The following is a 22,030-nucleotide window of genomic DNA, read 5'->3' on the forward strand; positions in this document are numbered from 1 at the left end:
TCTTCTGTATTTTTCATGCTGTCCCCTTTAGTGTCCTAGCAGTCAGTCCCAGTTCTCTCCTCCCCTTCATTACCTCCCGCTGCACCTGGTTACATCAACCTAGGTCGCACTGTAGGATATACTACCAGGTACTTGTATTCCCCCACCTCCTGAATCTCTGGCCCCTTCCAACTCTATATTTGCTTAGCAACCTTTCTTCTACTTGTGAATATGACCACTTTAGTTTTGTTAATATTTTTCCCCATTCCATTTGCCCTTGACAAAACGTCCCGCTTCTTCAAGTTTTTCTGCAGGTGTGCTACGATTTAACGAATGCAAATTATGAAAATTAAATGATTCAAATTGTTAAGGCTTGAAACTGGTTGAAACAAAGGAGACGTCTTTAGTTTCTTGGTTCTCTTTCCCTATTATAAAATTCTTCCTGGTAACGATTTGATTTTTCGGAGCGTACGTTTCACACATAGCTGATAAATTGCTAGTTATGTTGTTACTTCTATGATGTTTATGTAATATTTATAATGTTTAAAAATTGAAGTTGTGAATTTAATTTTAATTAATTCGGGAGGTGAGAATGGCAGATTCTGAAGTTCGAAAGCCGAGGCGAACTAGGGGAACGCCTTCGTATCGGTATAGAAATTTCTTCGCTTTAGGAGTAATAGCAGTTAGTTCAGCGTGGGGTTTGCTACTTCAGTACGTAAACGTTATTGTTACGTAAATTTAATGTAACACGTCTCTAACACCTGCATTAATAAACTCTGAATTATAATATCGTTAAAATATTGTACATAATTAGTTTCAAAATATACGTGTATGTAGTGTTATTAGTGTTTTTAATAATTAGCTTTGTTTTCAGTGTTGTAGTGCTCCGTTGATTGATTTACTTGCGGAAGCCCAATTGCAGGTGTAAATTATTATTATATGTATTATTATATGGGTTTCCGCCCAGTGGCAAGAGTCGCCCCCATACACTCCCAATTTCTGAAGCCTCTTCCTCATGTCCTTTCGTCGTCTCACATCCAGTATCTTTTCCTCAATCCTATTCCATTCCCGCTCTGACCTCACCAGTAATACTTGCCTTCCTCTTTCCGTTCTTCTCCTCTCTAAAAGTCAAGGACGTAATTGTGGTCAAGAACAGTGACTGTGCAACCTGTATTAAGCTGTATGTTGCACGTGTTGCTGCACTGATCGATGTAACAAACTTTTCTTAACCTAATGTGTCTGTGTTTGCCTCTGGTGGCAAGTTTTCTGCAAGGTACTGGTAGCGTGAGCTACATTCCCGAAAGCATGCAGACAGCATGTTAATGACATAATTCGCACTCGCACAGCTTAGAATTAAAAGCTGCACAAACACAAACAATCTATTGGGAAATAATATATTCTCTGGTAAAGAACCACTCGTATAATTTGAAAGAATTTTAATATCAAGTCTGGATGCTGATAAAAATGTTGGGCTGACACTGTATTTGCCAATTGTCTTATGTTGAATCCAGTGGAAAGATTTTCATTGCAAAAAAATAAAATAATTTTTTTTAATAGTTACTGAGTTTTTCGAGAAACCATTTAGCAAAGATGATGAGTAATTGTGTAGTTTATGGGCACCTTCAAATTTTGACTTATCATCCCATAAAGGATTACTTTTTTTTAAACAATTTTAGTGTTTTAATTTTTTGGATGACTTGAGTTTCCATCAGATATTGTACGTATAGGTTCCAAAATATGTTGTATGTCGGATGCGATCGGTCAATCAAAATCGTGCCGAGCGAAAACGGAAATGACATCGCAATGATTCTTAAAAATGGAAAATAATGTTAATATGAATGTTTTATGCTTGAATATTTTATGTGTAAAAATGTAGTTATGTTTCTATAACTTCAACAAAATTCTCTGAAAATTAATTTTATTATGTAACGAAATAGTATTGTAATTATTACTTATTCATGTTCAAAAAATTTAATAATGCACAAACATAATAAGAAGTTTAAATATTACGTCCAACACTGTGATGCATTATGTTATTTCAAAATTGAGAAAAAAATAGAAAAGTTTGTTATAGCTCAGAAAATAAACTCTGATAGTGTGACAATTTAAAACATATTTGAATTTATCTGTCCCAGTGTATTTGATGCAGAAAACTGGAAGCAATTTTCCGTCCAATACTACCCCTCCAACTCGAAAATTTGGCATTGTGACAGGGTCTTTACTTTACCTACTTTCAAATCAGTTGTTAATTTCAACGATAACTGAAATATATTTTGTGCCTTGAGTTGAGGGCCTTAACATAATTGACCGTAATGTCGCGCTGGATGGAAGTAATGCAAGGTAAACCATTTTTTGTTGTTTCAGTTACTCTCCGGGTGGACAGAAGTTGAAGAAGCTCATAGAGGAGGGACTGCTGGAAGACTCGGTGGCCCTCAAAGAGAAACGGCAATTGTTGAATATGTTCATTGCCCCAAAAAGCGTAGAAAGTTTAAAGAAAATTTTGGAGGATGAATCCAAGTAACATTCAAGCAATTTACTGTAGACTTTAGTAGATATTACTGTTTTTTTTTTTTTGTTTTTTTTTTTTTTTAAATCTTTCAAAATGACTGATGAAGCACGCAGGCCAAGTTATCGCTCACATGTAACAAAAAGAAGTAAATTAACACTATCCTTAAAAAGTGATTCGTTTATTAAATGCTCTGACAATGTTAAAACTGGTCACACCACATTACGAGATGAATTGTCTCAGCATTCCACAAGAAATGTCGGTAAAAGGTTGGTACTTATATATTTTTAATGTTTAGGTTTTGATATTGTCTTTACTTACATTTATTTTTGTCTGGTCAAACCTGTTCCGTGTTTGACAATACATAATCATTTGCATTTTCTTTATTACACTTGTTGAAATGCAACAGCAACAAAAAATGTGAAATTGCAAGATATCTTTCAAAATTTCACATTTAATCTTGTAATTTATACAGAAAACAGGGGCTAAATTAATTTGTTACGAATTTTTAATTATTTTCCTCTGAAAATACAATTTTTTCAATTCTAGTGTTCTCATCCTTAAATTGGGGGAAATATACTTTACGCAACTATACACCACTCTTTAGTCTGTAGGTATTCTGTTTGTTTTACGAACAGAAAAATATTAAATTTAGAGAAATGTCATGGCCATGACATCGACATTGGTCTTGACGGACCTAACTTTTGTGAACTGACTCGTCTCCACTGGAGGTTTTCCGTTTCATACACAAACTGCGCAGAATGTTTTCTGATTCACGTTTAAGTTCGGTTTCGATTCACTCGTAAATGCATTTTGTGTCCGAATTGTACCTCAACGAGTAGGATGTGTCCCTAAAGTAATTTGGAAATTTTTTATTTGGAATTTTTTTTATTTATAATTATTTTATTTGTAACCTTTAAAGTTAAGGTTTGTTAAGAATAGAGATTTATCGTAAAAATTGTTAATGATTTATTTATGTTACATTGTAATCAGTAAAGATTTGGTAACTTATACTCTTTCAGTAAGACTTTTTTTTTAATTTCAGCCTTGCTGGTGATGAAAACAACCTCTCCGTCTCCTGCGAGACCAGAACGAGCGCAGAGCGCATAAGTAAGGCGGAGGAAGATGCAGTAAGTGTTGAAAGTCGTTCAGTGAAACTGGAAGAAGACGCTGCGCCCAACGCTCGCTCACACGCTGACGAAGCGAGGCAAGTACTGGATGTGTCGTCAAGTTCGGACGAACAGATAACTCGTGGCGCCCAGCCGCCCGACTTAAATGAGTGCTCGTTAGGAGGAAATTTGTTTGTCGATGACACGCCGGGTTTGAAATGCTCGCTCCAAGCGACGTGTAATACAGAGGCGAGCGTTCCAGCAGGCGGGGTATCGAGAGCGGAGAAGGACGCGTTGATCCCCAACTGTGTCGATAAGGAAGGGTTGTTGGATCTGGAAGTTGAAGAAGGCGATGGCGCTCGCAAAGTGGAGACGTGGCTGGACAACCAGGACTTCACGGAGCGTCGCGACGCGGGGGGAGACCCGGGGCCCGGGGCGGGCGGGCGGAGCGTCACCTCGGAGTTCTTCAGCGAGGGCACGGCGACGTGTCCCCTGTGCTGGCGGAGGCTGGAGAGGAAGGCGACGGCGCACCTGAAGCTGTGCGCGGCCAGGCACGGCGTGGGCACGCAGCAGCTGCTGGAGGCTCTGGAGCTGCAGCGCAGGCAGGCGGGGGAGCGCAGCGCCCTGGGACTGCCCCCGGGCCCCGTCGCCAGGCCGCCCGCACACAAGAAGGTGAGCGCTCTCTCACCCTCTGGCGACTGTTTCTAATAATGAATAACACTGTGTGGCGCGTTAAATTTTCAGTTTGTCAATTATCACAAGTACTATTTCCATTAAAATTTGCACCGCATCGAGTTCTAGTTCATGTCCATTTACGTCCCAACTTAACAAAGTCTTCTCTCCAATAATGTCACGCGGGCTTTCGCGGCCGTTGTCTGAAGCAGCTCGGCTTCTGGGTTGCAGCCGCGTCCTCGGGCGAATAATTCACCAGAATCAAATTATTCGCCCGAGGACGTGGCTACAACCCAGAAGCCAAGCTACTTCAAATTCTTCTCTCGCCGACAGAGTTAAGAAGGCCCCCCCCCCCCCCCCCCCCCAGATTTGAAGCTGAATGCTGAAGAACATAGAGTATATAAAAAAAATGGGAATATTTTATAAAGAAAATATTATTTATGATATTGTCTTTTGAGTCAAATTAAAATAACTATCCTTTGGTTAGCACAATAATTAGCAGAATAGTTATTTTAATATTTTATTTTGGTTTCTGCTTGGTTTCGCGAGGTCCTCGGAGGGGAATGCCAGTGGCGTGGGACCCGAGCGAGTCCCAAGTGGAGGAGTCAGGACAGCGGTGCTGTGTGTGTGGCAGGGCGCGGCGAAGGGGGACGCCAGCCTGGACCTGGCGCTGGCCCTGTCTGTGTCCCTGCGAGAGGCGGAGGAGCGGGAGGAGCGGGAGCTGGGGCAGTGCCTGGTGGAGCCGGGGGGACTGAGCCCGGGCGCCGTCGGGCGCCAGCGCCGCCTGCTCGAGACGTTCGGCTTCACCAGCTCGCGCCCCGCGCTGCCGCCCGCCCGCCCCAGGACAGGTCCGCCCCTCCTCTTCCTCTCTGAACGTGCGTCCGTCGCCAGTTCAGATCTCCACGCTTTAAGATTCATGATTTTAGAAGTAATAATTTTTCTGGTCAAGGAAACTCATAAAGAAAAATTAATTTTGGCTGTAGAAAACACTGTCCTTGTATTAAAGAATTAGTGTACATAAAATATGTGGCTAGATCAAGAATTTTTGTAAAAAAAAAAAAATATTTTTGCAAGAGTTACCATTAAAACTTCTCAAGAATTCGGAAATCAGAAAATACGCTAGTAATTTATTTCTACTGTAAGATATATTAATAATTTTTTCAGTTTAGTGTCCAGATTTATATGTTTTCAAGTTGAGATTGACACATTTTATAAAATATTGAAATTATTGCCTGTTTGGTGTAATATCTTAGGGAATCAAACGCACGAATGGAGATAATCTGATGGTTTTCTTGATGAATTTCTGGTTTTGTCGTAATCGGTTGTTCGTGCTTGGTCGGTGCGACAATATCTGGGTGTTGCACCGACTGACCTGATAGCCGGCGTGTACGGACGGTAACGCGAGGCGGTCCCGGGCAGGTGCGACGAGGGCGCGGCAGAGGAGCTACCCGCTGCTGAGCCGCTCGCGGGCGGAGAGGGAGCGGCTGGTCACGGAGAAGGTGGCCATCGTGCTGATGGGCGAGGAGGGGGCGGAGCGTGCGCCGGCGCTGAGCCGCGATGCTTGGCGGCACGTCGCCGCCGTCTCGTCTCGCCTGCTGCTGAGCCTCCGGGATGCCGTGAGTGTCCTCCTCCTGTGAGCCCGCCAGTGGGCCTACTAGTAGCTCTTTTTGTGGGAAGCGAATACCATATCGACTTTTAAAAATATTTGCGAAGTCTAATCAATTTACTAGTATGGTTCTCGGCGAAGATGTATTACACTTATTTTATAAATACAGGATTGAAGTTAAAAAAAAAATTTAACATTTGCAATGTTTGAACTGATTTAAGTGATTAACCGATCAATTCTGTGGGAAACTCCCATTCTATGGAGAATCCTCTTTCTTGTAAGGAAATATTTTTTTTTGTTTAAGTCCCAGTCAGATGTGCAGATTTGCCGGACTTCAGTTCTTTGATGTCATAACTTTTCTGGTTCGTGTATGAGCGTATAGAAAGCGGGATGTTGTATAACTTTCATTTGAACATGGTGAGAACCGAAATAATAAACGTAATAAAAACCTGGTTCAAACAAAAAAAAATGGTTTTTAGGTGTATTTTTAATAAATTTTTCTTCTCTCTTTCTTACTATTGAAATGTAAAAGTACTCTGTAATATTTGTATTAATTGACTTGTTCTATATCCCGGAGTCCTTACCTCCATATCAAATCAAAAACTGAATGAATAAATAAATAAATAAACCTGTTTTTTTTTTTCTTCGAATCCTGTATTGTATGGCCCTTGGATAAGTTTGTAAAATGACACCTGGCCTTGGAAAAGAACGCAGTGTGCCACACCAGTGCCAGGAACATCTGTTGCGCAGGAGAACCGGCTGTGGGAGATGGCGCGAGACGCGTCGGAGTGCACGGACACCAGTGCCTACTACGTGCGGGCGCTGGCGAGCCACATCTCGCCCTGCAAGGTGGCGCCGGGGGCGCGGCTGAGGCGCCTCTCCCAGATGCAAGGCCGTGCCAGCACGCCCGTCAGTACCGCACGCTAACCTCGCACGTCCTCGACCCCGCTGGCGTCACTGCCACGGAGATAGCTAGCCCGGGAACGCCTCCCACCTTGCGCCGTTCATGTATAATCAAGGAATAGCAAATAAAAACTTTCTTAATTGCTGTGATTAATTATTTTTTTTCAGCACCTTCACGCACACATCACAAGAAAACGGTAACATCTCATTTATTTTCTTTCTTAAAAGAAATGCACACAGAAAATTAAAGACAACCAAAATGGTTTAATTCAAACCAGATTCTGTTTATAACTATATCACAACAAAACACACACAGTTTTTTTGTGTGCAACAAGTATTGTTGCAGTTAACCTAGTTTTAGAGCATAACATGCGTAGCACAGTGTACCTACAACTTACTTTATTAGTTAATTCATTCACAGAGTAGTCTCCACAAATTCATTCGTTGAAGGACTTCAAATGATGTCGCATCTCGCACAGTATATTAATGTTATCTGTTTTCTTAGTTTTTTTGTTATATTATTCTTTGTTGGATTGTTATTAAGTTAAGTATAGCAGTGAATTTTAACAAGATGGGCAATATTTAAAAAAAAAATATTTTTTAAATTCATTTATCGGAGCCTTGCAGCTATCTCTGCTAACAAATTTCATGATTAAGGTAATGAGTTCTAGCAGCAAGTGCAGAAAGTAAGTGTGTGATTCGTATCCAGAAATTTTAGTATGAACTTGAAAAGCAAATTTTTTTATTTATCATGCTCTGCATTATTGTACAGAATTCTATTTCAAATTTCATGTCTGAGTTTCATATTATAAATTTATTTGTAACATAAACAATATGAGAACACTTGAATTTGCTCGCTACCAAGGTTAGATATTTACTACAAATCATTGGCGAGTACTGAAAAACTTGTTCACTTTTTTTTTTTTTTTAAAGCACTGGTTGGTTATTGAACTGTTATTTTGTATTGTTTTCCTATACTTAATATAAATAAGTGTTAAATAAAAATGTTACACTAACTTTTTATTCCAGAAGCAGTCGTCGGACAGCGAGAATGTTGATCGCATTGGGTTGCCGGTCGTCTCAAGTGGAGACAGATCTGTGAAGACGCCCAGTCAGCAAGCAAGGGAGAAGTTGAAGAAAGTCAGAAAGCTCCTGGACTTCTCGCCGGCGACGCAGAGTCCCGGTCCGGGGAGGAGGCAGCGGAGGGCGGACCGGTCGGGCTCGCTGAGCGCGGACTGGGCGTCGGTGCTGAACAAGCGCGCGATGAGCGACGTGACGGTCCTCGTGGCCGGGGGCCGGGAGATTCCGGCACACAAGCTGGTGCTGTACGCCCGCTGTCCCGCGCTCCTCTGCGACCTCATCAAGGAGGAGAGCGGCGGGACGGTGCGGGAACTGCTGTCGTGGGCGGACGTCCCGTACGGAGCGGCGCTGGCGTTCCTCGAGTTCCTGTACTGCGGCACGCTGAGCCGGGCCCTGCGTCTCGGGGACGAGCTGTCGGGCTTGAAGGAGCTGGCCCGGCGGTACCAGGTGGTGGAGATCACCCGGCACCTGGCGGTGATGCGCAGGGTCCGGGCGAGCGTGTCCTTGGACGGTGGCTACGGCAGCAACACCAGCACCGCCTGCAGGGCCGTCGAGGCCGGGAGATCCGCTCGGAAGGCTGACACCACCACGGATTCTCCCGACCCGCGTAGGGGAGACCAAAAGGCACGTACCACTCCAGAACCTCAAAAACTAAACTCGTCTTGTGACGATGTGCGTGCGTCGCAGTGTTATTCCCCGGACATGTTCGACGAGACAACGCTAGAAGAACACGCTGCTGAAGATGGTGTATCTCAGGGTAGTCGAGCGTTTGTTGACTGCTTGTTGAGCCTGATCAACAAAGCAGATGCGCCTGGTTCTGACAAAACGGACGAAATGGACGTCTGTCGCTCCGGGTCAAAGACGTCTGGTGACGGGCAGATTACAAAGGAAAGTGAATTGCATTGTGGCCTATTAGGTGGATCTAGTGAAAATATATTTCTAAAAAAATATACAGTTAGTGAAAATCAGAACAATGGAGATATTAATGAAAGTCTTTCGAGTGAAATTTTGTCAACTAATATCCATGCTCAAACATTCACTGAAACAAATGTTGAAGGCAGCAGAAAATGTTCACTCACACCTAACGCACATGATAAAAATTTCGTCAGCAGTGTTACAGCAGGAAATACTTCCCACCTTCCGATCATGGACTTGACCCAGGATAGCTCAGATGAAGAAATGTCTATGCAAAGAAGAAGAAAATCAAATAAAATTAACAGCGTACGTGCAGGTGAAGAGCGTGATAAAGGATCATGTAGTCCTGGAACTTGTGAAGTTTCTCCTCTCGGCAAGGAGGCGGGCCCACGTGAAACTCCAACGAAACGAGACGGGCCAAAAGAGTCTGATCGTGGTGGGGATTCCGAGCCGGATGTCGCATTCGTCGACAACGTGTGGGATGATTTTGATGACCTGGGGGTCGTGCCGAACTTGTTGTTCTATTCTTCACCTCCTTGTAAACCAGAGGTTTTCGGTCCCAGCCGGGACTCGGGGCGGAAGTGTCGGAGTCGGGGCGCGGAGTCGAGTCCCGGGAGCGGCGGGGGAACGCGGCCGGAAGCGGGAGCGCCGTCGCCGGGGAACGCAGACTGCAGTTTCAGGAACCTGCTGGAGGACTCCCTGGGGCCCGGCCTGGACAGCAGTGCGCTCTGGCGCGGGGAGAGCACCGGGGCCGGCACCCCGGAGGAGCCCCGGGAGACGGACCTGGACGTGACCCCGCTGCCTGACTACAGCACCATGAAGACGCCTCTGCTCAAGGTACTGCTTCACAGAGCCACGAGCTTGTCACAAGGACCCCTGCAGGGTTCATGCGTCTCCTTAATCCCCTTCATAAGTCCTTTCCTATTACTTAAATGTCCTTAATTTTCACATTGGATCGTATCAAACCCCTTAATAAACATGTTATACAGAAATTAAACACTCATTATGTTTGTGAATTTTTTATTATTTTGCTTTAATCTCTTGACAGCAAAGCTGTAGTAGGGGAATGCATTTTGTGAAAGTTTCTCAATGGTATTTAGCTCTTCTAAAACTTTTTCTGCCTACATTTTATTTGTCAGTAGTAAAGTAGCAGAATTTTTTTGAATAATAGTAATATGTAGTTTCAGTTATGGTAAACTATGAGTAAAGACAAACTACAGTATTGATATTCGTGTACATCTGAAGACATTTAATGTCTAAAGGGCTTCTTAACACTAAATTTTTGTACGGTTGGTGTCCGCTTGATAATCATTAAACTTAACTATTCAAAAAAATTATGTTCATTGTAAAATTCTTGTTATTTTTAATATATCCTCATGGTTTTGTTTCATAAATTTATGTACCTGTTTGCCTGTTTCTAGTTTTGTCTTGTTTTTTACTTTGTATTCTTTGTGTTGTGTACTGTAGTCCCTGCAGGTATGCACTTGATTCTCTGCTGGTAGTGCCCACCTAAAAAGTTCCCAAACTGTAGGGGGGACATGTTAAAAATTTAAATAAATAAAATAAATAAAAATTAATGTAAAAAGGTAGGAACCATGCCCTGGCATGACACACCTGATTGTGCTCCGGGTGGCTAGGAGCTCGCCGTAACCTGGCAGGTTGTCGGACACTGAAGTAAACTACAGGCGTGCCTTCTCCCTGGTCTTCCACGGCTGTCGGTGCCTCGGGCAAGGTCGGCCCTAGGTGGATGTGAGGGGAGCTGATGTGGAGCAGCGATGGATAATGGGAGCACTCTGAGAAAACCTCACCAGCTCACTGTAACCGTCACTGGCCCCACCAGCCAAAAGTCTCTAGTTTTTGCATTTTCATGGCATTATTTTTTTTATTCGGAACAATTTCTACAGACAGCCCACTCGCAAGCTCTAGTGTCGCGAATTTTGTTGCCAGAACTGTGCTGCAAGTTATCTGTTATTTTTAAAACACAGTAAATCAAAATTTTTAAAAATTTTACTAATTGGGTTTTGGTTGCTCAGGAGAAGTTAATTCGATGAGTTATCACAGCAGGGAAATGTGTAGAACTGGCTGTCCAACGTTGCTGCGAAGCTGAGCCTTGGTCTTTGAGTGAGTTCAGTGTACAGTCGTTATTCGTGATCACGTAGGCACGGTGGCAACGAGCTGGTGTGCGCAGAGTCGGTGTAGTGTGTGATCCTGAAGTGTGTCTGTTGGTGCTGAAGTGTGTGTGCAGAAGTGTGATATCCTGAAGTGCGCGTGCTGAAGTGTGTGATCCTGAACTGTGTCTGTGTGTGATCCTGAAGTGTGTGTCTGCTGAAGTGTGTGATCATGAAGTGTGTGCATGCTGAAGTGTGTGATCCTGAAATGTGTGCATGCTGAAGTGTGTGATCCTGAAGTGTGTGTGCTGACGTGTGTGATCCTGAAGTGTGTCTGTGCTGAAGTGCGTCTGTGCTGAAGTGTGTGATCCTGAAGTGTGTCTGTGTGATCCTGAAGTGTGTGTGTGTGCTGAAGAAAGAGCTGCTGCGGTTCGGCCTGAAGCCCCTGAAGAGGAACCAGGCAAAGCTGCTCCTCCGGCACATCTACAACGAGATGCACCCCTTCGCTGGCGGCGCGCCCCCCGGGGCCCAGCACGGCGGGTCGCTGTTCAGGGAGCCGAACGCTGACACCGTCGTGCCCAGGAGTCCCGTGAAGAGGCCGGCCAGCCAGCCGTGCTGCTCGGACCGCGAGGACGTGTCGCAGGGCAGGTACTGTGCTCCAGTCTGGAGCCACGAGGTTTGCTTTACTCGCAGTCTCTTCTGTTCTCAAGGAGCGGTGAGAGTTGGGAGCAAAATGAACCAGTTGGTAACTCTCATATAGGCGAAGAGAACGACTCGGGGGCTTATTTTAATTTTACCTGGCACAAAAGCAGACGTCTTGAAAAATATAAATTCGAAGTAAGATTTATTTGGAGGTGAAACTGCTGAGGCTAATATCGTGCCACGAATGATGAGAGCTTAATCAAATAATGTTTTATGTGTTTTTAACGTAGGAACGTTGATACGAATATACTCCAGAAAACCTGTAGTAATGAAATAAATACATGTTAAAAAAATACTTTACTCAAAATGTCTTGAAATATAATTATTCAAACATCAGTTGTCATTTGTAGTGTGATACATAAGTTATTCACTGCCCTGAATATCACAATACACAGAAACATTATAACGAAACAGAAGTAGATGATTGCGCAGAAACAACCAGCAGACTTATTTGCCTTCACAACTCTTCCTCTAGAGTAGCATCCAGGGCATGACCTCACTGACCGGAGGGCATCTTGCTCTCTCAAGTAAAATGGCTATCCGCCATATTGTTTCCGGCGAATGAAGCGCGCAAGGGCGTCCTGAGAGCTGAAAGGTCCGAAAGAGACTTCGAGTAAAACAATCCTATGAACTCAGGGTGGCCACCGGACTGGGAAAATGGGGGAACCTTAAATTAGCCGTGAATTTTTTTGGTTGCCGGGAAATCTGTGAGAAACCCGTGAATTTTTGAAAGCCATCATCACGAATTACCATTTGTCCAGCACGTTGGAGAGAGCTTGGTGGAAAAACTGTCCATTGTGCCTGATGACAAAGTTATATGTAGGTACGTCTGTTGGTAAAATAATTAATGGGAAACCTTACACTTCATACACACAGATCGGAAGCCTTAGATTCGCTCATGAAAATGTTTAGTTTTTTTTTTTTTTTTGTAAATTTTTTACTTGGATAAAGTAGGTTACACGTAAAAATCAAGAAGTGGCACTCAGTTTTCTTTTGTGAATGCTCAGTATTAATATTATGCATGGTTATTCTATACAGTAATTTTTATTGAATGATGTAATGTATAAGGGAGGGCCCAATTGGTTAATCACTTAATCAGTTCAAATATTACAAACATTAAAACAATTATTTTTTTTTTACTTCAATCCTGTATTTTATAAAACAATTTTAATACAGCTTCACCAACAAAAATATTCACAGTTCGATTCGACTTGGCGAATATTTAGAACATTCGCTTTGCATCAAAAACCTAGTATTGGCTCAAGCCTACGGGTTTGTTTTGTTTTTCTGAACTGTGGGGGTTTGAAAAGTTATAAATTAGATGATTGGGGGGGGGGAGGGTCCGACAACGTGCCCCTGGGCCCTTGGTTTCCCGTGGCCGCCCTGAAGAGCGGAACGTATCGGCCGTGCTGCTGAAACAAGACGAGCTGTGACAGGATCCAGCGTTACGATCTAGCGATGTGGCACGGTAGGAACCGCACCTCCCGCCTCTTGCACGACGGACGTTCTCCGTTCCAGCTCCTGCGGCAGTCTCTCCAGCGACAGCTCCATGGCCGAGGAGAGGATCCACGAGGTGGACGAGTTGAGCCAGGCGGGCGGAGAGTCGTCTGAAAGAGGTAGTATTCCTTCAGTACCCACCAGCGTTGCCTGGGCCGAACGCGGGCTGCCGTCTTAAAACTTTGTTATCATCCAAAAAAAAAAAATCCGGAAATATTTTAAAAATAAAAAAAAAAGTACCGAATTTAATTTTAGTAAAACTTTTATAAAACCTGATACTGACATTTTGAATTATGTCCGCCATCTTTAAATTCATTAATTGTTATAAAATCCTTATGGTTTTTATTGCCAAAGTATAAGGTAGGTTTTAAGGTCGTATACATTAATAATATGAATTTAATACGTTAAATAATGTTTACTACATAATTAATGTAGCTGACCTAACCTAACCGACGTTTCGCTTTAATATTAGTACCCTTATTTCTTAGAAGCCTCTTTTCTGCAGGTGTACCAAAATATGTTTTATATATACCTAAACAGGGCTAAAAAAAAATACTAGTATTTAATCTAGTCACTGATAAAAATTTATTTTCCTAATTTTTATGTCTGAGTACCAATGATGGACTATTTTCAATATTTACCAAAATTGATATCTACTAGTAAGTTTCTGCATGCATTTTATATTACATAGTAGTGATGGCTCGATATCCAAAAACCCGATACCGATACCGATTCCGATATTTCCAAATTTACCGATCCAATACCCTATACCCGATATTCCGATAATAGGCATATCTCATTTCTAACACTGATTCTATAAAATTGTGGTTCTGGAGTATTGTTAGAGACAATAATGAAAAATGTTAAATATTAATAAAACATACTTATGTGAATGTATATTATTTTTATTAATTGTAAAATATTGTAAATTCACAGTAAATGAATGCTAATAATGAAATTATCATAATGGCCTACAAATAAGCTCTCTAAATTCAAATTCACAATTCACTGCATGTACTTAGTTCAGTGTCTCAACTGTAATCTACGAAAAATACCGTCCAAAAAACATCAAACTTTTGTACCCTTTGTAAAATTTCATCACGGTAAACGACACGCTAGAAAGGAAGGTCTTCAATTAGCAAATTTTGTGACCATTGTTCAAGTGTATCACTCCATTTATTGGTGCGAAAACACGTTAAAAATACGTGAAAAGTAATTTCAATAGAACTTTGAAACGTACTGCAGAGTTTGTAAAACCACACATCTTTATTTATGTTGTTGGCAATGCACTCAATATAGCCAACATAATACCTTTGCTGCAACTTTCCCTACTTAAACACGTTTCATATTTTAGATTTTGTAAAACTTGCATAGCTTTGTATAGAACAGCAGTTGGCGACCATGAAACAACACGGAAAGAAAATGCCTGTTATATCAGCAGGGGAGACCTAAGCTGCACATAAAGTTCTGCCATTCCCGATTACACCCGAACAATTCAACCTTTGGCCAACTTCGGGATTTGTTTTATTTTTGCGCAGGAAAAATGAATTCAAATATTAAAAGTGGTCAGTTAGGTTAGCTACTTTAAAACACTTAAAAACACTATGGACGGTTAGTTAGGTTATTATAGCTACTTTAAAATAAACGGAGAAATATAAATATATATAAATAAACCCGAGGTTGGCCGTAGGTGAATTTTTCGGGTGTAATTGGGAATGGCAGAACTTCATGTGCATCTTAGGCTTCCCATCAAGCAGCAACTTTATTCTTCTTCATGTTTACTTATGGCTACATCTCTTATTAAATTAAATATCGTAATTATTTTCGTTTATGTTTTCAATTTATGTACACTTAGTGAACTTCGAAAATTCATCAAGCGAAAACATTTTGCGAATATCTGAAACGAATAAATATGCACTAATGACTGGGATTTGTCTTCACATGGAAGAATTGTACCGTCGGGATGCATTGCAGTATCAGAAAGAAGAAATAGGCTTAAAATTGTTTCAGTGGAAAATATGCTTGGAATTACTAGGTAATATGGTGACGTGAAGAAAGATAAATTACGCCCGCGGAAAATAAGCTTGGAATTACAGTTAAGGTTATGTGAGAAGTATTATTGGCGAGAGCGAACATAGGTTATCAAAATATTGCAAGTATTTACCGATGTCCAATATTGAAAAATGTGCCGATATTACCGATCTCCGATATCGAATATCGAATATCGGGCCATCACTATTATATAGGGACATGCACTTTTCGTAAAAATGAAAACAACTATGAGAAATATGAAATTCACATCTAATTTTGTTTTAACACGATATGAGAGAAAATGTAACTCTGGTAAACCTAGGTTTACTTCTTCTATCAGTATATTTCCATCCTTGTTGGTAATTGTTGTGCAGAACCGAAAGACTTTGGAAATGCTGTTCGCCAGTACATCAAAGACACGCCCGAGTTGTACGAGAGAATCCTGCGGTACGAGCCGATCTGGCTGGAAGAGCTGCAAGCTAACCTCAAAGCACAGAAACTGAAGTTCAACCTGAACCAGCTTATGGATTATCTGGATGAGCAGGTAACATGTGCTTCCACAAACATTGGTTTGCGAGATAAATGTCGTTTAGGCCAGGGAAAATTAATTTATTTATTTACTTATCATTAGAGATAAGATTTTATGGATTTTGTTTATTCAGAAAGATGCACATTATTGGCCACATACATATAACATAAATGTTTCATGATATTTAGGTATTTAACCGAAACAGTGTCATTTTGACTGATAGATGATGTACTCGTAACAGTAAAAATAAATCTGCCACTACTTGTTTGAAAAATATACCAACATTTAATGTAAAAATGAGTTGCTAATAACAGTGTAAGATCAAAAACTAGTAAAATAAATTTTTCCAATCTACTTGGTACATACATTTTTTTGTAAAAAACTTTATGCGGAACACTTGCCATTCATACGTATTACATTTTTTTGTGATATGAGTTAAGTTTTGATTAAAAATGCTGATTAATTTTATAATAGTACCTAATCCTTCACTTGGCAAGTCTTCAAATTGCGGGAATTCATTTAGCGCGTTGTTAATTTTACTACCACAGTATTGAATGGCACGTCTGTAAACTTCAGTTGGCGCGAAATCGCCACGGGCAAAAAAAAAAGTCGGGCATGACGCCACGAAGTCTGCTTCAACTTGGTGAACAGCAGACGTGTTGTGGAATACAGTTAACCGTACAAGGGGGAAAGAGATGCGCGCGCGCAGGTGTCTATGCTATCGTCTGTTGTACAAACATCAGCTACGGCAAGTTCAGTTGCAGCCATTGGCCGTAAAGGACCAAATGTTTTTATGTCCATGCGTATGTCGTCGGGCCGTACTGTTGTCGCCCGGCTACGTGTCGGCAATTACAATATTTTTTATCCTGTGGTATGTGTCGTGCCCACCGCTGAAGCCCTCTGCTGTTGGTGGGAATGTAACAAATATATGAATAAATAAAACACCTTGTGAGAATTCGAAAGTTTTGTTAAGTGAACCTGAATGCCCTGCAGTAGACCTTGTTGCAGCGGCAGTTGTAGAGTTGTAGTAGTGGCGGCTTTGAATATATATACTGCATAGAAGTCACGAGTGGATAGGATTTACTCTACGTTTTTCAGAAGTGTATAATGAGCAGCTTGGGAACTTCACCGCTGCAGTGCGCTGCCGTAACGCCCTGTATCGTCTTAGTTGTTATTTACGCGTTAGAGCGCAGCACTGTCGCCCGCTGTCATTCCCCGCACCCCCCCAACCATCATTCACTGCAGCTCAAGGTCGTTCAACGGGAGGGGGAAGGGGTGTTTGAAGAGTTCGACACTTGTCCGCTAGGGACCGCCACAAGTCGATGCCCTAGAGATGGTGGCGATTGCGGCGGTGAATTAACCAACTACCTCAAAACCGTATTAGAAATTTTAACCTGGGCTGGCGACTTCTATACAGTATATATATATTCAAAGGTGGCGGTGAGAAGCGGGCTCCCGGGAACGGACGGTTGCGTTGCTTGTGGCAGTGCGTGACGTTCCGCACGGCTCAGGGCCAGCGCAGCCGAGCGAGGCGGAAGGAGCGCAAGAGGGCGGGCGGCTCCCCGGGGCAGCCAATCAGAGGCCGGCCCAGGAAGCGAGCCTGCACCCAGCCCAGCTGACCGCAGACTGCCTCCCATCCACCGATCACTGCTCCATCTGCGTTTGCACTGTTATTTTCCGACCTTGTAAATTTTATCACAGTTATGTAAAATATAGTGTTAACGTGTGCATAGTATCAAAACAAATGTCCTGCATTTTTCATGACCTCTTTAGTAATATGACAGAAAATCCATAATTCATTACAAAGTTATCGTTATCTGGGTAAAGATTTATTTTTACACATCCTGCTATCAAGGGGAAAAAAAAATCAGGAAAATGCATATTACCGGAATAACTGAAATAAGTGGCACAATTCCTTCCAGCACAGGATTTAGGATGAAGATTGTGGTTTTGATTTGCCTTCCAAAACTGGATTGACCTCAGCTGGTGACCTTGATCCATACTTTGGAATTTAAAATATTACACACCGATTGGAACATCAAACCCATATTAATTACGATTTTACTTAACTCATAAATCAGTTATTTCATAAAGAAAATATTTTATTTATTATTTATTATAATTGTGACATGCCTACCTATGGATAGATGCCTTAGATGGTAGGCAAAATACAAATATACTAATTCAAACAAGATAAACATTTATACAAAGCTAAAAGAGAAGAAATACAAAACAGCTACAAGGATATGAATACGTACTAGACAACACTAAACAATACTGGACAACACCTATAACTAAACACACATTGAACTAGGGGAGAGAATTAGGGAATGGTACTGCTCTTTTTACAGTTATTTTGTCATTTTGCAATTTAAGGAAGCTGTTATACATGTCAAAGTTTTTGATGATACTATTGAAAAATGTCATATTGTTTATTGTTTATAATAAAGGTTTGTATTGACTGTTGGAAGAGGGAAATTTAATTCCTGTGTTTTCCTAAATATAAGTACATTTTAGGCCCTTTTCATAGCAGTTTATTTCAAATAGGTTATCTGATATAGCTCTTCTTGATGAGAAGGAGCCAAGAAAGGAGTGTAATTCTACATCATTTTTAAAATTATTATTTTGACATAACTTAGATAAATTTGTTTTGGACTTTATCTAGTTCATCACTGTCAGTTTTGCTAATGGAGTTCCAATTGATTCATATCTAACTAAAGATACATGTATAAATACCCAAAATGGAATCTAGTAATTTAGTTGCATTAAATGTAATATGTTTAATGGAGCAAGAGTTCTGTTAGGATTTTGATATTATTGATAGAATATGGTTATAGAAGAATAATTTAGACTGAAGGGATACCTTAATCTCACATATGTATTTGGATATTTGTGATTATATAAAAGTTTATGATGAAAATTAATGGAATGGTATTTTCTAGTGTATTTTATGGTAATGGTTTTATTAAAGTTCGGTTTGATTGAGTTTCAGTTACGACATCAAACAATTGAAATGACCTCTCTGTGAAGTAAATGACTGTCATGTACAGAAATAACAGTTCTGGAAATTTTAAAGTCATCAGCAAACAGAAAACCAGCAAAGTGGTTTTGCTCAGTAATAATATGTATGAATATTTTAAAAGAAGGGGGAAAAGAGTCCCACCTTGTGGAACACCAGAGCTAGCCACATGTAAATTGGAATTGGAACTTTTTATTGAAACATAATATATTTTTATCTTTTAGATAAGGTATAACTGGCTAACCCTAAATTAGATAGTTTATAAATTAAGCTGTTTAGATTTACAGTGAGTGCCAAAGGCCATTGCTTGATCAAAATGGCAAGCATCCATCTGACTGCATGTTGTTAAGTTCAGAATAAATGGGACTTGGAAATGTAAGTAAATTAGTTGTAATAGTTTTACCACTTATAAAGCCATGTTACTGTTCAATATTATAATTTTAACATTGAAATCCGGATAGTTTAATATGGTTTGGTCAAAGACAAACCCATGGACCTATGATTCATAACATTTAAATTGCTGTATTTCTTGTAAAATTGAATAACCTTAGCAGTTTTCGATTTGTTGGGGTGTTCACCACTATTAATACCATAATTCAGGGCTGCCGTTTTTACGGATTTTATCAGTTTTTACGGCAAGGGCGTCACCAGGGGCGTAGGGGGGGCAGTTGCCCCTCCCCCCTAGAGCCCTAGAGATTCAAAAAAATACATACTTTTCCCACAACTTGCCCCCCCCTCCCCCAGGCCATCGGCTGGCGACGCCCTTGTTTTACGGATATTTCAAGAGTAAAACAGATTGGCGGAACAACAGAGACGTTCAAGGATATTTCCAATAGTTGGGCCAATATTTTCCCATTAAAATGACGTTCCTGTAAATATTTACATTTTACTTCGCCATTAACACAGATGTAAGACAGAAAACTATCTGAACCAGTAGACATTGTAGACATTAATGATTTGATACTCCAGAGTACAAGACTCAGTATTATTAGTCAAAGGAATGACATAATTGTGACATCTGTAAGGGATTATGGTTGTTAAGTGGGGGTACATTAAACACTAGAGAAATATTCTGCAAAGTCGTTGGGAATAATAGTTGCATCATTAGCAACTGTATCATCAACCTTCAAGGATAGTTGATTTTCATAAACTTCTCTTATTATTTTCACATAACCGCTATATTTTTTTTAGTAACATTCCTTGGTGGCAACACTTGCAGACCAAGATTTTCGTAGCATGTTTTGTGTTTGTCGAAGTTGTAAACACAGATGAAGCTCATGCTCAGAACAAGAAAACAGCTGTGTAAAATACTTTTAACAGACATGTGACAATTGCTGTCTTGTACGGTAGGTATGGCCAGTTAGTGTGTCATAATCTGTTATCTGCGAAAACATTAATCTGCAAGGTATGGCTGACGTGTTTTTGGTAACATCAAAAATATATGTATTATTAATGCACCTAACTTAAAACTTTACATGCTTATATTCATACTAGTTGATGTATTATTTATGATGAAGAGTTAAAAATCTTGTCAATACACATCAATGCAACAAAAAATAAGTTTATTGATGACTAAGCCATTTAATTTTATATTTTTTTTTGTCTAGTACTCGAGACAAAACCAACATACCTGCAGAAAATGTTACAGAAATTCTGGTTCATTGTAAACCAACATAAGAATTGTAATCAATGTCGAAATTAAGCACTCACTCAATATCAACAGGAAATTTAGCATCTATTTTACATATAAAGCAGTTATATTTTTGTGCCTTTATTATACTTATCCATTTCCTCTTTTCAAGTGTATTTTGAGATATGTACAAATTTATGAGAACAACAGTAATGAAAATAAATTGTTTCCTTCATTTTTCAATTAGAACACGCAATGAGTGCACTTAGAATTTTAGACAAAGATTCACAAGAAACATTGGGAGTTGGGTTTGATTTAAATTTTGTGAACATAATCATGTGGTGTTTTTTTTTTCTCGTGACATAACTGAAGTGTAAAGTAAGAGGTCTGTAGGATTCCAATCAAAACTGTGGATTAAGCGATTAAGGTAAGGTATTAGTACAGTAGAGCAATAAAACGACTAGTAAAAATAATCCGGTCTTTTATTATCATTGATTACAACTACGTCTGAAAGCAGAATAGTGTTGAGTAGCACTGCAGATAAAAACTGTATACAAAAACAGAGGAACTATCAAATTTCTGTATAAAATTCATTTTATGGCAGTTTGCAATTTGTTTAATATGTTCAATATGTATGTATTATCAAACAAGTTCAATTTATGTATTTAATATTTACCACTTTAGAACCATTATGCTATATGACAAAGATTTAAGTATACATAATAATTAAGTACAGAAATGGTGGCATACAATGCCACACCATCCAAAATATGTGGATAAAGTTTCATGTAAATTTCAAACAACATCAAACACACATATTCTTACTCAATGTACGTTGTAAAATGCACATCTTTGTTACCTGCTGAAGTTGAATTAACTCAATAAAGCTTAATCCAACCCATAACTACTCATTGTGGCAGATCAGACGTATATTACTCTAAAACACTCAAGTAATGTCAACACCCATCTAACACATCAATATATAAATAAATATAACAAATACTAAAATATATTTACAATATTTTCTGCAAAGACTAGGCTTAAGTCTGTTACAGTTACAATGATGCCAACTGTTCCCTAATAGGTTCCCAAGTTGACATTCATTGAAAGTGTCACTGTTTGTCCTTGCAAAATCAGCACTTTCACAGTCATAAAATTCCTAAGCGTTTCTTTCTCGTTACCTTTGACAGAAAAATGTACTACTCCACAACACATTCTCTTTTGTCCATTGGGCTACTCTTCAATTTATTACTTAGATCTTGCATTTAAATTCATGTAACGGTCTGTTTGAGTGAGGGGTCATGGATACATAGTAGTTGCTCTTCAGAATGTGTTCTATCAATTCTTGTCTGTAGTTACAGTTTTCTAGGGTATATGTTGTGGTTTTACAGCTTATAGAACATTTCTTATAACTGATGAAGCTGACACAAACTTTACTTATTCAAAATCAGCACATAGCCTGAATCAAGCTATAATAACTTCTTCTTTTGTGAAAATAAATCCTTTGCCTGAATATATTCTCCCTCGGAACAGATGTGGTGTGTGTAATATCGTGGTCGTGTTTGTTTTGCGAAATGCATCTTTTGTATTAAAGTTCGTGGAATGTAGGGCTTCAAGTATGAGACGGTCAGTTCATTGTATGTTCAATTGGATATATCTTTTTTTTTTGGTACTGTCGCAGAGAAGTCAGCGGGCATAATATTAGTAGGCATACCATTTGGAAAAAAATGTACCTTGTTTTGTC

The 22,030-nt window shown here is 40.2% G+C and overlaps 1 protein-coding gene across 3 annotated transcripts; it reads left to right on the forward strand.

Moving 5' to 3' along the window:
• Positions 1 to 454: 454 nt before the first annotated feature.
• On the forward strand, positions 455 to 18,107 carry LOC134538097 (structure-specific endonuclease subunit SLX4). Of its 3 annotated transcripts, none has more exons than XR_010076091.1 (11): positions 455 to 690; positions 2,344 to 2,754; positions 3,531 to 4,266; positions 4,901 to 5,114; positions 5,686 to 5,882; positions 6,623 to 6,781; positions 7,805 to 9,607; positions 11,294 to 11,526; positions 13,099 to 13,196; positions 15,515 to 15,652; positions 17,125 to 17,260. XR_010076091.1 is itself a non-coding variant. In XM_063379114.1 (11 exons), exons 2-11 carry the CDS (start codon positions 2,582 to 2,584, stop codon positions 17,254 to 17,256), a joined length of 3,915 nt encoding a protein of 1,304 aa, XP_063235184.1. In that variant the 5' UTR covers positions 456 to 690; positions 2,344 to 2,581; the 3' UTR covers positions 17,257 to 18,107. The 3 variants fall into 3 exon arrangements, 2 of the variants coding, with proteins under 2 accessions (XP_063235184.1, XP_063235185.1); XM_063379114.1 differs by having other exon boundaries at positions 456 to 690; positions 15,483 to 15,652; positions 17,125 to 18,107; XM_063379115.1 differs by having other exon boundaries at positions 456 to 565; positions 15,483 to 15,652; positions 17,125 to 18,107.
• Positions 18,108 to 22,030: the final 3,923 nt, after the last annotated feature.

This window comes from Bacillus rossius, chromosome 13 (assembly GCF_032445375.1).
Source record: "Bacillus rossius redtenbacheri isolate Brsri chromosome 13, Brsri_v3, whole genome shotgun sequence".
Lineage (NCBI taxonomy): Eukaryota > Metazoa > Arthropoda > Insecta > Phasmatodea > Bacillidae > Bacillus > Bacillus rossius.